General features: G+C 47.5%; 1 protein-coding gene across 1 annotated transcript in view; it reads left to right on the plus strand.

Annotated features, from left to right (window-relative positions):
* The window catches only part of LOC125756273 (muscle calcium channel subunit alpha-1-like), a 165,006-nt gene that overhangs the window by 137,295 nt on the left and 11,529 nt on the right, over nt 1–16,182 (plus strand). Inside the window, exon 6 of the mRNA XM_049420242.1 lies at nt 7,877–8,029. Within this exon, the coding sequence (XP_049276199.1) occupies nt 7,877–8,029 (153 nt within the window). The remainder of the gene's footprint in view (nt 1–7,876; nt 8,030–16,182) is intronic.

Consider the following 16,182-nt stretch of genomic DNA (forward strand, 5'->3'; position numbering starts at 1 on the left):
ATGCGTGCAAGATGCAGTTGGGTAACGATATACTAGATGGCGTTGTACGCATTCTGTGTCGTCATCGCCATTTCTCGTCTAGTTTCCTAGATGGTGCTGTCCCATAGAAATGTGTGCAATATGGCGATTGGGTGATTGGACACCAGATGGCGTTGGAGGTGCCGCTGCTCTCCGAATGGCTGCTGCGTGGACTGCGCGGGACTGCGCCGGCGCGCCTATTATCTCTCATTCTCCTGGATCGTCGCCGTACGTGTCGGATCGCGCTTGGTGGACCATGGATGATGAGGAGCGCCGGGTGCGGATGGTCGCTGCGGCTCGTGCTTGTCGGCGGGATCCCGCGGTGTGAGCTTCAGAGGCTGCCGCCAAGCGGCGCGGCGCCGGGCGGATCGCGGTAGGATGCGCGCCAAGGAAGCCGCTGCGAAACGGACTCAACGAGAAGCGGACCCCGGAATGCGAGAGCGGGAAGCGGCGGCGTCCCTCCGGCAACGTTCAACTGAGCTTAACGTCATATATGAGTGGGCAAAATTGACGAGGATTGACAATTTACCAGATTACCTCAAGAGCTTCGCCCACTCATCATCATTCACTTCGTGGATATTGGGTGATTTTTTTAAACAAAGGTCTCGCAGTCACTCGTTTACATATGGTGCTGGCGACGCCTCGTACAATAGGGACCGTGGGGGACGACTTCGTAGGTGACATCACTCAGTCGCCGCAATACTCGGTATGGTCCGAAGTATCGCCTTAACTGCATTTCGAATAGTCCTCGTTTCTGTATGGGCGTCCAAACCCATACTCTGTCGTCGCCTTGGTAAACAACTGTTCTGTGGTGAGCATTGTAGTGGCCTGCGTCGTAGTCTCGTTGCTGGTGGATCCGCAATCGGGTGAGTTCTCTAGCTTCTTCCGCGCGTTGCGTAAACACATCGGCGTCCGTGTCAGTGTCGTCACATTCGTGCGGTTGCATCGCATCCAACATAGTCCAGATCTCCCGTCCGAGAATGAGGCTGAACGGAGTCATGCGAGTCGTGTCTTGCTTGGCGGTGTTGTACACAAACTTGATATAAGTGAAGATTTCGTCCCAATTTTTATGTTCAACGTCTACGTACAACGTCGTTTTGTTTAGACGCTCTGTGAGTCCGTTCGTGTGCGGGTGGTAGGCGGTGGTCTTACGATGAGTTGTTCCACTCAGCATGAAGACGTGATCCAAAAGAGCTGCCGTAAATGCGGTTCCTCTGTCTGTGATCCCGACTGTTGGTGCACCATGCCTCAGTAAAACCTTCTCAATGAAGAATCGTGCAACCTCCGCTGCTGTGCCTCTCTGAATGGCCTTTGTTTCGGCATAACGGATAAGATAGTCGGTCGCGACGATAAAGCCGTGGTTTCCTGCACTTCAAGTAGGAAGCGGACAAAATATCCATTCCAATTTGGTCAAACGGTGTTCATGGGACCTGAAACTAGAAGGCCAGCTGGCTTGGGTCGCTGGTAAGTACGAACGGGGTGCTTCAAGGCTGTGGTGAGTCGTGGCCAGTAGTATCTTTGCCACACTCTCTTCAATGTTTGCGTGTAGCCTAAGTGGCCAGAAGTCCCCTCGCTGTGGCATGCTTGAACTACTTCGGTGCGAAGTGCTGCCAGGATGACGTGCCGAAAGGGGGATCCGGTCGACGAAAGGTTTCTTTTGTAGAGTCCTCTTTCCCGTAAACAAAACGATGACAATACCCTTGTAAAAACCCTAGGTGCTTTCTGAGATCTTCAAGTCTAAGAAATTAATTACGCCAAGCAACTCAGAGTCGTCACGTTCTTGCTGCGCAATGGCGGATGTGTCGAGAACACCAAGGAATGCTGTTTCCTCCTCATCAGGTAGAGCAGCCGACTAAATCGGTAATGGGGACAGACAGTCAGCGTTCATATGTCGCTTCTCTGACTTGTGCACGACCGTCACAACGAACTCTTGGAGCCGCATACTGCAACACGCTAATCCCCCGGTTGGATCTTTAAGATTTGCCAACCAGCACAAAGAATGATGGTCGCTAATCACTTTCAAAGGGCGGCCATACAAATACAGGCAAAATTTCGTGACCGCATTCTTTCTCAGTCATGGAGTAATTAACCTCTGTGCGTCTTAGCGTTCTGCTTGTATAGGCGATTACTCTTTCTGTGCCCCTTGTGGCTGAACAAGCACAGCTCCCTGACCTACATTGCTGGCATCAGTGTGAAGCATCGTAGCCTCGTCAAAATGGGCAAGCACTGGAGGCGTTTGTAGACGCTGGCGCAGATCATTAAAAGCAACTTCCTGCTAGACTTTCCACTGAAAGGCTGACGTGTTCTTTCGTGAGGCGAGTTAATGGTGACGCAATGCGTGCGAAGTCCACGATGAACCGCCGATTATAGGCACAGAAGCCCAGAAATCGCCGGACAGCCTTCTTATCGGACGGCACTGGGAACTGTGCTACGGGCCACGGCTGTAAGTTTTTCAGGATCTGGACGAATGCCTGCATCACTGACGACATGACCAAGAAATTGCAGTTCTTCAAAGCAAAAGTGGCACTCCTCTGGCTTTGACGTGAGACCCGCGGACCGTATGGCTCGTAAAACCACTGCAAGCCTTTCAAGGTACTCGTTTGACGTTGCTGAAAACACTATATAGGCCATCCTCAAGATAGACTAAGCAGGTTTTCCACTTGAACCCGGAAAGCACGGTATCCATGAGCCTTCGAAAGGTAGCAGGCGCTGAGCACAAATCGAAGGGCAAGACTTTAATTTATATAAGCCATCTGGCGTCACGAAAGCGGTTTTCTCGCGGTCTCTCGGGTCTACCTCGATTTGCTAATATGTACTCCTCAGGTCCATTGAAGAAAAGTAACGAGCACGTCGAAGTCTCTCTCCAGAGTCGTCTATACGGGGAAGCGGATAGACCCCCGTATAGACATCTTTCTTGGTCATCTGATTTAGCTTTCTGTAGTCCACGCAAAAGCGCAGGCTGCCGTCCTTTTTCTCGACTAGGACCACAGGCGATGCCCAGGGGCTCTTTGATGGCTGAATGACGGCATCTTCAAGCATTATGTCTACTTGTTGAATCGCTTCTCATTCCTTTTCAGCCACACGATAAGGGTTCTGGTGAACGGGTATCGCAGTGTCTTCAGTAATTATCCGATGCTTGGTAAGATGCCTGCGACCAGATCTTGATGTGGACGAAAAACAGTCTTGCAATTCCGCTAGCAGCTCAAGGAGCCTTCGTCGCTCGTCTTTTGGCAAATTAGTGCTAACGTCAAGAAGGGGTGCTGGATCAGGTTTTGGTGCTTCGTCGAGTACCGACAAACAGCCTTCGGCATCCAAGACATCGTCAAAGTAGGCGACGGCTGGGAGGCCTTTTGGGAAGTGAGGGCGCTCAGCGCTGAAATTGGTCAGCAGCAAGTCCGTGCATCTAGCAGTGATATTGACGATACCTCGTGCGAAGTAAATGCCATGGGTAAAGAGCGAGCTTATTTGGTCCGCAACTCCTTCGCCGTCCAACAGGACATCACCTGCCACGAAAACAAGCGTGCACGACCTCGGAGGGAGGACCACATCGTCATCAGTAAGACGCAGAGGTTATGTTTCGCCTCCGGACAATCAACTAAGCCAGGACTGTTGCAGAACGTAATCAAACTGTCCGGGATGTTGATGACCGCACCATATTGTCGTAAAATATCGAAGCCAATAAGATCTCTTTAGCATGGCGCGAGAACTACGAACGACGCCACGAAAGGAGAACCTCATATGTCAATTCTCGCTCTTCAGGTAGGCATTGGTAACTGGCCGCCTGCCGTTCTGATATGAGGGCCATGTCCAAGGCGTGTTCACTTTCTTGAGGCGGATGGCGAGGTCGTGGCTTATAATAGAAAAGTCTGCACCAGTGTCGACTGAGGCTGTCACCTTCTGTCCGTCAAGAAGTACAGTAAGGTCAGCGGTCACAATTTCGTCAATATCACGTCTTGTCGGCTTTACAGCGTCGTGCAGTGGGAGGAATGGGAGCTTTCTAATGTCGTCTTGATAGCCTGCAAACTTACCACCGGAGGTCGCCGCTCTGTTTCCCCGACGCGGGCTGGGTAACCTCCTTGCAATAAGGTCGGCGAAGGTGCGGTGATGCGAAGAAGGCGAATGCACGGGAGATGGAGAGCGTGATCGACGTCACAAGCCCTCCGGGGGATTAGGCATAACCTCCGCGTCAGTGGTGCGGCAGTCGTCAAAATGAGAACGGGGAGGCCCTTGAAAAGAAGCGTCGTCGTGGCGTGGTATGTATTCGTCGGTGGCGCGTCGGCCGTGAAACCATGACCGAAGATGTCGAAACGAATCGCCGCGATGCCAGCAATGGCGGGAAATAGGGCCTGCACATCCACAGTGAAAACAAAGTCGACGCCGCTCTACTGTGCGCCATGCGTCTCTTTCTCGGAGCTATGGACGTCTGAGCATCTCCTGTTGAGACGCTACCCATGGCGCGGCTGTGGACGGCTGGCGGCACGGCAGTACGGGTGGTCGCCTCAATGTCTCCTCTTGCGGCGGTGACCAAGGTGCTAAGGCACGGCGGCGGCGACGGCATAGCGGGTGCTGGACGTCGAACAGCGGCGGCGTAGCTCATGGGACGCTGCTCGGCATCGGGGTCAGCTGTCGAGAATGCTTGCCGGATTTCTTCGCGCACGACGTCGACGATGGACGCCATGGGTGTTTCAACTACCGGAGTCCGCAACTTCTGAAGTTCTTCGCGAAAAATCCCCCTATCCAGGTCTCGCAAGGCGCTCTGATTCTCAAACGTTAAGGATGGCGGCGCTGGTTGAGGCGCTGCTGGACATGCGATCATACTGCCTGCATCGTTGAAAGAAGTGCCCGCTCGACAGCCGTAGCTTCCTTTATGAAGTCAGCCACTGTACTTGGAGGGTTGCGCCGGAGCTCGCGCATGTGGTAGCTCAATTTCTTTTCATCAGTCGTGTTCGGGTTAGCTTGCGAAAGAGACGAGTCATATCCTCGGCGAACATCGCGAAGGTTTCATTGAGTTATTTTAACCCGTAGCTCTAATAGCTGCTGATCACGATCCAGTCGGCCGACGCTGGCGAAAGTATCAACGAACTGCTGTCGGAAGTCACTACATGTAGACAGACTGGCTTCTCTGTTCTCATACCAAGTACGAGCGCTGTCGTCAAGGTAAATCTAGGCGTGGGAGAGCTTTTGTTGATCAGACCACTGATTGATCTTGGTAACACATTCATAGCGTTCAAGCCAGTCGTCAACGTCTTCATGGGCACCACCACTGGAGCGATCGGGCACCAATGGTTGAAAGAGCGTCACGTGGGATGGGTTCGGAGGACAGCTGGCTGGGGCACCTGTTGCGGGCTGGCGTTGGCCATTGTTAGAGGCAAGCGGTGCCTGAGAGAAGGTTACTGGGTTTGAGCTTTGGCTCGAGGCCTCGAAATCTCTGACTGAAGCAAACACGGGAGTTGCAATAGGTGACAATGCGTTCGGGGTGGATGAACGGCTTCCTGTGGGAGTGTGCAACATCAGGCAGTGTTGCGGCCCAGAACCAGTGTCGCGACGCAACGCGGGCAAAAGACAAGAAACCTTTCTGCAGCGAAACAGCCTGTTGAAATCAGCTGAACAGGAAAACGTCTTCGTCTTCGAATATCCGCAGCCCCACTAGACGGTGCCCGTTAAGGCCTGACCACACGTACGCGTTGCAGCGTGTCAGCGCGTGGCTTTTTTGACGTCTCGCCGCGCCCTCTCCCGATGGTTAGAGAGGGCGCGCAGCTTCGCGTAGCCGTGCGACCTCTCTCCTCATAGGGAGAAGGCCCGGCGTCGCGTCAAAAGGTCACGCGCTGACACGCTAAAACGCGTACTTGTGGTCAGGCCTTTAATGCCCCCCTCGTCGTTCTCATGTAGTATACATGGGTCCATAGAGTTTCATACAATAACCTAGAGAGGAAACTGGCGCTGCGATCGTTCAGCCACCATAGGAATGATAAAAAGAACAGGCTTCGGATTGGATTTCGTTAGCTAGCGAACTGTCTCCGGATCTTTTTCTACAGTTTCAGTTTCGTTCCTTGCGAGGCGTGGGCAGTGGGGTGCGTTGCAAAGCACACAAGCAGTGCCTTTGTTGTTCAAAGAGGCTGAAGACCGCTGGTTTTCTTGGTTTGCTGCCACGTTGCAGCTTTACAGGTTGTATATGACAGTTTTAGCAAAGCGTCGTGCACTCACCGCTGCTCATAGATGTAGCGTCCCATACGAGTGCAGGAAATTGCATCACGTTTTGTGATAAGCACTACTTGTCAAAACTCTTTCAAATCGATTGCAAGACCACGGCGAAGCTATGTAGACGCACCGTCACGCTCCTCTGACTCGACTTCACAACAAAACGAGAGATATGTTGGGGGTAGGCCACTTGGACAGACGCATTTAGCATCGCAGCAGATGATACGTTAAGTGTTTCTCCCTCAAGGCGGTACTGTTATTTCCATAAATAGATAATGCGTACTTTCGAGGGAAAGACGAGCGCGTTTGTTGTAAGTGTTGTAAAGAAAATAATTCATTAGATTTTGATGCCAAATCTGGAACACAACAATGCATTCCCTGGTGGTTGAATTTGTCCAGGTTTCAGTTCCATCCCACGGTAAGGCAAACGTTTCGCAATAAGATTTACGTACAAAAGAATGAAGCAAGTTTTAATTGGAAATGAGTTCATATCGCATTGTTTTACAGTCGGCAAACAAGCAACGCGAATCTCAAGAACCTAATCCATCCGAAGCAAATTCGAAGCCTGTACTTCCCATCATTCCCGTGGTGGTTGAAGCGCCGCTGAAGGAGCCCGCGTATACACTAGCGCCAGATTCCCCTTTAGGTATTATTGTAAGAAACTGTATTATATATATATATATATATATATATATATATATATATATATCGTATGTTATGACGTCTTGGTTGAAGAGACGTTTGTTAGACTCAAGGCCTCGGAAGAGAATCGGCCGAGCGCGCACACATCCGATGATGATGACAATGACACACGGTGATGATGAGGACAGAGAGACAAATGGATGATGATGATTATGATAATGCACAGATGAGAAAGAAGCACATAACTAGTGCCCACGATATATATATATATATATATATATATATATATATATATATATATATATATATATATATATATATATATATATATATATATATGATAGCAATCTTAGTTTTATATTTCTATTGGTCTACTTATGTCACACTTCCAGGCGAATTCCGTATATATGTTCCATTAACTTCCATTTGTATGCGATTTTCTTTTCCTTGACATGTTGCTGTTTATTGTATTTTATGTGTAATGGAAGTTTGGGTTATTTCCCCCGCTTTACTTTTCACTTCTGCCCCTTCCCTTCGGAATAGACGAATATACCTTTTGTGTATATTAAGTAAATACACTCAGCTATGAAAGAAACACATATGTCTTTGGGCTACATTTGATATTAAATACGAAACTCAGTTTTTTTTACTAAAGGGGTTATCAGTGTGTAGTGCATAAAATCGAAGCATATCCTACCAAAGCATCATGGCATCTCATTGCCTTCTTTGTAGATCAAGGGAAAATGGGGGAACTTGGATCGTTTGGGGGCGACTACTTGGCGTAGCATTATGTACATAACAGGCATAATGATAATATTGCGCACGCAACACGAAGACACAGACGAAAAGTTCACAAGGACTGCGCTGGTCCTTGTGAACTTTTCGTCTGTGTCTTCGTGTTGCGTGCGCAATATTATCATTATGCAACCAAACCAACTAACCCGCCTTTCCGTTTTATTACATAACAGGCGTAAGCTACTGCAGAGTAATGCATTTTGCGAACGCATATTTATTGCAGGTTTACAAGTTGTTTTGAATTCCATTCTGAAAGCCATGGTGCCTTTGCTTCACATCGCTCTCCTCGTGGTGTTCGTCATCATCATCTATGCCATCATCGGGCTCGAGCTGTTCTCAGGAAAACTGCATCAGACCTGCTACAACAATGCAACCGGTGAGGGGGGGCTCCTTGGGAGGCTGTTTGTGCGCTTGTTTTTTCACTTTCTATGTTTTTTGCCTGCTATAGCAGACTATGCTTGAAAGGGCAAAATAGTTTCGTTTGAATTTTCCATATTGGTAATATGAAAAGGTTACTGACAGGTTAGGATGAATTTACTCGGAAGAATTTGTACGAGAAGTGATTCGTTCTTGTTATTTATTAAATGCGGAGCATTGCTTAGCGAACCTTTGGTTCTTTGAGCGTTTCCATCTGTCTGTCTGTCTGTCTGTCTGTCTGTCTGTCTGTCTGTCTGTCTGTCTGTCTGTCTGTCTGTCTGTCTTTTATTTATTTATTTATTTATTTATTTATTTATTTATTTTTTTATTTCCTTATTTATTTAATCTCGAACATACTTCACACATGTTAGACATCTGCTTTCGTTATGTTATGTTATTAAAATACAACTGTTATGTTAGACAACTGGAAATACTTAAAGACGCAGAGAAGTCTTTAAAAAAAGAATGTATTACGGAAATAGTCCTCCATGCTGCACTTATCAAGCAATTTAAGATCAGCTTCCTTAACAATTTGTCTCGCGAGTAGCATAACTTTCGAGGTGACGTCATCTTCAAACACGTTCCTTGCACGTACAACGGCGATTCGACTGGGACGCCATTGGGAACAGCTCGGCAGGGAGAGAGAGAGAGGGAGATAGCAGCTGTGCCTTTTACTGGATAGTACGTTGGTCTTGTGTAGCGTCTGCAGATCCCGGAACAAACTAGCTACGCCTGCTACGATAACGCTAGCGTTGCGAATCGTTAAGACATAAGTAAACCAATAACCAGACATTTCTGTAATATCTTGATTAAGCTTGCAGGCGTAGAGTTACGGTTATGATATACACGATAGCCTATGCGTGGATATGCTTTTGGGCGTGCTATGTTGCCAAATGCAGTTTGCTTGGGCGCTGTAGGCCTACCGCATTACCCAGAGAAAAATGGCATAATGAGGCTAGGAATTAGTGGAAGCACTGTTAGAAGAAAATTACAGCTGAAATCGTATGATGTGCGTTGTAAATGCCAGTAGTATAACGGGGACTTCAAAACACTCCGTCAACGTTGTGGAAACGCGCTGGCCTGCGAAAAGGAGCGCCATCAGCGTTGAGGGATGCTCCTGGACACGCCTACAGGCAGTCGGCACATTCTTAAAAGCATTATTTTGCACCTGATGCGACATGCACACGTGGCGTAGTGGTTACAGACATGGGCTTCGGTACCATATACGGTGTAGATGTGCGCTGCGCATACGTCAGTACGTGCGCACCGCTAGGTACAGACCTAGTGACGTAGGTATGTACGTTAATGCTGGCTTGCCAATGCGGCGCTACACAAGTGGAAGCCATTCCTCTGCTCATACAAAATGATTGTCACAAAGCGCCAGACTCACAGAAGAGAAGTCGCGCTTCGTAAGCAAGAGCCCGGCGTAGCGTTCGAAAGTTCATACAACTACGCCGAGCTCCGCTATCGTAATGGCTGGGCAGCAGAGAGAAACGGCAAAGTCCATTTGTCTTGCACGAGCGGCCACTGCTGTCCGAACGACCTGCAAGCAAGCTGGGCACGAAGAAGCAAGAAAGCTGCCTGTGTCGTTGCTTCCCTGCGCTGGGTCATAACGAAAAAAGGCAGGGGCGAAAGGATGCCTCTCGGGCGCCTAGGTCGGGGTGTGTGCGAGCTGCGTAGGATGCCGGCTGCTGCATAATTTCCCTCGCGTGGTCATCATCCTGGGACCCCGTCCGGCAGAGATGAAGCCGCAGGGGAGGAAGGGCGCGCTCCCGTCGGGCAAGGGAAGCATCAAAAGGAAAAGCGTCGGCAAATGAGAGAAAGTAAACGAGGTGCTGAAACATTAATGAGTCTGCTGAAGAACCTGCCGGGAGGAGGGGTTGATACGTCGTTGGAGAAGAGGGAGCCGACTCTGTGGTTGGCCGATGCCAGAGCCCCTCGCACTCGGCGGTAATGGAAATTGTTCTAATAGAGGATGAGCTTACTGCGCGGTGCGCCTGAAGGCTAAGACGAAACAAATAAATCGGCTGTGCTCGGACAGCAATTTGCGGATCTTGTTCTTACTTTCGGCTCTCGTATGCTTCGCGGTAGCTCGTAGAACTTAGCTCGTTCCTTGGTAAGTTTTGTCTCTCTCTCTCTTATTTTCGTGAGTGTCCAAAGAGTAGTCATAGATCATCACAAATAAGAGCAATGGGGTGGGATCCCTTATCGCATGATGGCTCGCATACTCTGCCTTACTCTCTACAGATGTATGCTACTGTCATATACTTACGGAAATGCCGCGTAAGTGATTACATGTTGTAAGCTTATGAAAGTACAGTCTTCTGCCTTCTGCTATTTTAATAACACAGAGGTACTGTACCGGCTACCATCTTCCTTTCGCGATTAGTGATTAGTAAGAGCGAGAGAATGGGTGAGAGTCCCTGTATAAAGAATACTGGGGAGGCTTCTCTGGCTTAGCATGCTACATCATACCGGTAGTACTAGGCTATGTACGTAGTGAGCTACCGAACATGCAAAAAGCACACTGCATGCAACGCTCAGTACGCTGAAACATCCCGCTATACCAGTGTGCCTCGAAATGAGACTTAAATGTGACTTTTCTGCATACTAGCTAGGTAATTATTGGTCCATAGAAATCTACATGTAGACATATTGTGTGCGAAATTGATTTTAGCAGTGAATGCGTATACGGCTACGTCCATAATAGTATCGGTAGGTGATATGAGAGCGTGATGTAATGGAAGATATTATCGCATATCAATTTACTTATCGCGAAGTGATTTTGAGAGCAAAGTGAATCCCACACAGGGACGTAGCCAGTATTTTATCATGGAGTTGTGCGAATGTCATAATACACTTACTTAACCTGGCTAGGCTCAAGTAGGGCTCAATAAAAAATGGGAGGCGCTGTAAGGCAACGCACAAGGAAACTAAAACGCTGGTAAAAGAAAATTAACATGCATATATAATCCAGGTATGAAGGGCGACGGTTACTATCAATATAACTGAAAGCCGTTCCGACACCTATCTTTATAAAAGCGAACGACAGTAATAATGAAGTGAGATTTTCTTGTTCGTTATGCGTGCTCTCTTTTAATTAACCCATTCAGCCGCCACCTACGAAGAACGGTCTGTAAATGCGTCAAATAAGTACAACATTATATCAATGAAGGAAAGGAGATTACTCTTAAGGGCTCGTTCTTCTTTGTTAGACACAATATTAATGAGAAATAACAGACAATAATGCCAAGGAAATTATAGGGGGCGTCATTTGTAGAATAAGAATATGAATGTGAAGAAAGTAAAGTGGACGAAAAGATAACTTGCCGCCGGCAGGGACCGAATCTGCGACCTTCGAATAACGCGTCCGGTGCTCTACCACTGAGCTACGGCGGCGGTCATACTCTCGTACACTTTATGGGGTATATATGTGGATTTAAACCTAGGAGTGTTATTCAGCGCCGATCGCAGCCATGACGGCGAGTGTGGAACACTCTTTTTCTGCCTGTTGGCGTCACGTAGCACGCGATCTTTTTGCGAGCCGGTAGCTGACCAATAATTCCTCGCATACTACCTGAAGGCATCAAGTCTGCCAGAACGAGACCCTCGCGATGAATGAAGGCAAGAAGAAGGTCGCAGGTTCGGTCCCTGCCAGCGGCAGGTTATCTTTTAGTCCACTTCACTTTGCATTTATTTACAACTAATAGCACCCCCTATTCCTTGGCGTTATTGTCTGTTAGTTCCCATTATATCAAGGCACTCTATATTCTATCGCAACAAAAATAATGTCATAATATGTTAATTTGTGTCTGCTATTGTAATGATTCCTAATTAAATTGTAATTATGTAAGTCTGAAATTATTCTGAAGACATTGATGCTCTATTTTTGCATTAACAGAATCGAATCTCAGGCCTTAAATATGGTGCAAATTCGTTTTTGCTTATGTCCTTTTTGAGCAAAGAAAATTATACTTTTGGCGTGTCTCGCGGCAAGCGACACGTTTAACGACTTGTCGAACGTGGTAGCGATTTCAGAAAAAGGATCACATGCAACGGTACGCTGCAAAATGAAGTCAAATGAAGACAAATTTATTATGCAGGAGGTTCAATTCATCCAAACTGTATCTTGCTCTTTGTGAGCGAGTAGTCGTACAACTAGAAGAAACAAGTGGAGTACACAATTGTGTACACAACGTCTCAAAGCGTCAATACGCAGAGGGGCACACAACTCTTCCGTTCGGAGCTTGTGGAAATTCTGCATAAGGTAGCCATGTTCAAGGAGAATGTACCATGCATTAAAATTTAGCAGTACCATTCAATAAATTTAAATTTCATTGTAAATCTTGTGCATGTGTGCCCCTGTTTTCATCCATAAAAATCTTAAAGCGAAGTCGCGACGCAGTCGCGAGAGAACTGGCTGAGGCCTATTTCATTAAACTATACGGCAGTGGGTGTGTCAGCGTTCCCTCTGTCGTCCTGCACAGCAGCGAATTTGTTTTTTTTGCAAGATCGCTTTTGATTTCGGCCGTCTGCGCATGTGCGTAATGTCATATATATTGACTGTCTTTTCGAGAATAAATCAGGTGATAGTGTGCGCTTGTACACGTCTCTTCTTGTATTCGTCCTTGTCCCGTTTTGCGCCACCGTCTTGCATTTTAGACAGTACCATAACTGGCAGCATAGTTACTCTTGGTCAGGTGAATATGCTTCTAAGGGGCGTCCGTCAGTGCGGCATTAAATAGATACTAAACATCCCTGGAAGGGGCTTTTGATCACCGTAACGCCAGGGAACTGTTAAACCTTTACGTAAGCACAGGTCCTGCCTGCGCGGTGCTTCTCCATTTTTCTCAGCGCTACCTAGTAACTGAACACCAACTAAGCGCCGTGTTTTGACCGTCTCGCTGCCATGGCAGCGGCGGCGTGCCGTAACCAGAGACAGACTTTGCGATAACTGCGGCCCGCAGTTTCGCGTCTTTGTTATTGCGCTCCATTGCTTGCGTAACGTGGCGCTCGACAAGAGCGTGTCCTTTTCTGACGTATAGACCGACGTCAAGAATAGTGCGGACGCGAAGACAAGAAGATGAGAAAATTGCGGGGGAGAAGGTGGCGGGCTGCGTAACACCTTCAGTCCCCTTTCGTTCTTCATTTCTTTCTTTCTATTGTTTTCGTCGCTTGGGCTTTCTTTGCGTTGGCACTTCGTCGTGTTATGTAAAGGCACCCGCGAATCGTCTTACGCTCGCCTTGTCCTCTTCGGGTTATTTCTTCGATAGCTACCTCGCTCGCTTACGGCGGAAGCAGCCGAAAGAGCCAAGCGTCATACGACGTCTCCGATACGCTTTTGCCTCGGTGGGCATTTCGTAACATCCCAATAAGCAAACAGCGAGGTGTCGTGTGTCTTCTGGCGTTAACGAGTTGACAATACGGCAAACCTACAGCACGTGGACTTGCTTCGACATCTTGTTACGGCGAACTTGAGTCTGTTCTGCTGACAATCCATACGGCCGGGCGACGTCACTCGCAACATAGCGTTGCGGAATTCAATGGAAAATTCGCCTTGTTTTGGTCCTACGCATCAGCCATGCGGCATGACCTTTTCATTGTTGTCCACGCATACAAAAAAACACCTCGTCGACTTTCTAGAGGAAGAGTGCAGCTTTGGGCGTGTCTAGAGGACATTTAGAACAGAGAGAGCCGTTTTATTCTAAGCGATTATAGTAATCAGTCAAGTTTAATACGAACAAAATCAATCTTAATGAGAACTAACAGACAATCAAGCCAAGGAAAGTATATAGGGGACGTTACTTGTAGTAGCTGCGATATAACTGTCAAGAAATGAAAGTGGACAAAAAGACAACTTGCCGCCGGCAGTGACCGAACCTGCAACCTTCGAATAACGCGTCCGCTGCTCTACCAGAAGGCAGGACGTTTGGGCGTCTTGGTAGTTCGTCGTACTTCGGAAACCACAGCGTACTAAACGAACATGTGACCAGATGAACGCAGGACAAGCGCTGTTATGTGCTGGCGTCAGCAGGCAAAAGAAGAGTGTTCTACACTTGCCCTCATAGCTACGAGCGAGGCTGACTAACACTCCGAGGTTTGCATGCCCATAAATACCCGATCACGTGGACGAGAGGACGGCTGCTACCGTAGCTCAATCGGTAGAGCATCGGACGCGTTATGCGAAGTTTGCCGGTTTGATCCCTGCCGGCGGAAAGTTGTCTTTGCGTCCCCTTTAATTTCTTCACGTTTATAAAACAGATACTACAAATAACATCCCGTTTGTTTTCCTTGGCTTGTCTGTTATTTCTCATTAACACTGTGTCTAACAAAGAAAACGAGCTCTTGAACGCCCCTTCTTCACGAATCAAATCAAATCACTTCATTTCAGGGCATTTCCTTCAGGGTCAGAGACTGGCTGCAACAGCTGACGAGGCCCCTGCCACCGCCCAGTTCATAGAGCACATACAGTAATGTGTACAACAGGATGCACATTTTATGAAAATTGCTGTTTGCTCTAAAGAAGAAGAAAAAGAAAAAGAAGTGATACATCAGATCTTTGAACACGAGGTGTCGCCAGCGCTTCGACAAGTGGCCTTGCCTTCTTCAGAGCTTCCATGCTTCGTATGCTCTCCCACGACCAAAACAGAAGAGGAGATGGAAGGAATGAAAACAGGATAGGCCGGAATGTCAAGAATAAGGGATACATGGGAAAGGGATGGGGGAGATTGAAGGAAGAGTAAAGAAAGAGAACACACACACACAACATCACACAGTCCGGCAGTCTTGTGCGGTATACGGCATCACTATCAGTCTGCAGCCGCTCGTGCTACTCAGTTGTCCTTAGAAATTTTGACATTGTCTGCGTTCCCTTAATTTTCGACGACCTTTAAGGGTGAGTTGGGTGAGTGAAAGGAGGGACAAAGCACACCAATAAAAGAAGGCTATCTTAAAATATTCTTAACATCTAAAAGCATACATCGAACGGAGTATCCATTATCAAGCGTCCCAACTGCTTCATCGAAGAACTCATTTGTGTAACGCAGGAGGGACCACTGCGGAAACCGTGTCATCTCGGAGTTAGTTATGAAAAAAATGGTGCAATGATGCATAAGGATACTGAAAAAAATTGCTCGAATACCTTGCAAGGACTATGGTGAATAAATGTGGGCGGTAATTACATACAAGTCCACGAGATCCAGGTACCTGCACGGGTGTGGCGTTGGCCATTTTCGAATTATCTAATGAACCTCTTGTTGGAAATAAAGAACACAAACGGCGTGAAGAACAGGATTAGCACCCATGGGCGCTGGCTCAATCAGTTGGGGCTATAACAGGAAAAATGCCAGACCTCCTAGTCCGCGTCTGGTGGCCATATTTCTTGACATCGATTTCTTGCCAAGATTTAGACATAATAATATTGTAAAGTGATGTATTGTACAATGGCGGGGGCAGTTAAAGGACATGAGTTCCTCAGATTTCAACTTAGTCCAAGTGTTTAACAGCCGTCTCTCTAGAGATACGCATGGCTGCAACGAAAAGTTTTCCGCCATTGGTCATCAAAAATGGTCCGTTAGGATCATGCGATGGCCCCTCACTGCGCGTTGCGCTCTGTCATGTCATTCGTGTCATACGCTACCGCTTGTCGCGGGTTTGAAGACGATGGAAATATTACGAAAGAAATGGATGAACCTGAAGTATGATTGTCAATATGAGTAGCACTACGCGAAAACATCGACAACACAATCATGCACCATTTACGCACGTTTTGTGCTATGTACTAGCCCTTCAAATTCCACATTACTCTCTGTAGCCTTTGTATGTTTAGAATGTGCATACTACACTTACTTCATTATATTTACTTTCAGATTTCAATAATTTCGGAATCTCCTTATGTGTTTTGCAGCCTTGTATGTATTTCCTCTTATAGCATGCTGTCGCCATTTCGAGACCTATCAAAGCTGAACTCATGAATCCGGAACTCATGAATCAAAGTAGATATCAAGGTATATCGCGCAGAAGAAAACATAATGTCCAATCATTTCACACGTCATGTTTGGCCATCTGGTAAAACCCTGTCGGCGTGTCGCCGTTTCTGAATCGGGAAAAAAT

Source organism: Rhipicephalus sanguineus, chromosome 10 (assembly GCF_013339695.2).
Source record: "Rhipicephalus sanguineus isolate Rsan-2018 chromosome 10, BIME_Rsan_1.4, whole genome shotgun sequence".
Classification (NCBI taxonomy): domain Eukaryota; kingdom Metazoa; phylum Arthropoda; class Arachnida; order Ixodida; family Ixodidae; genus Rhipicephalus; species Rhipicephalus sanguineus.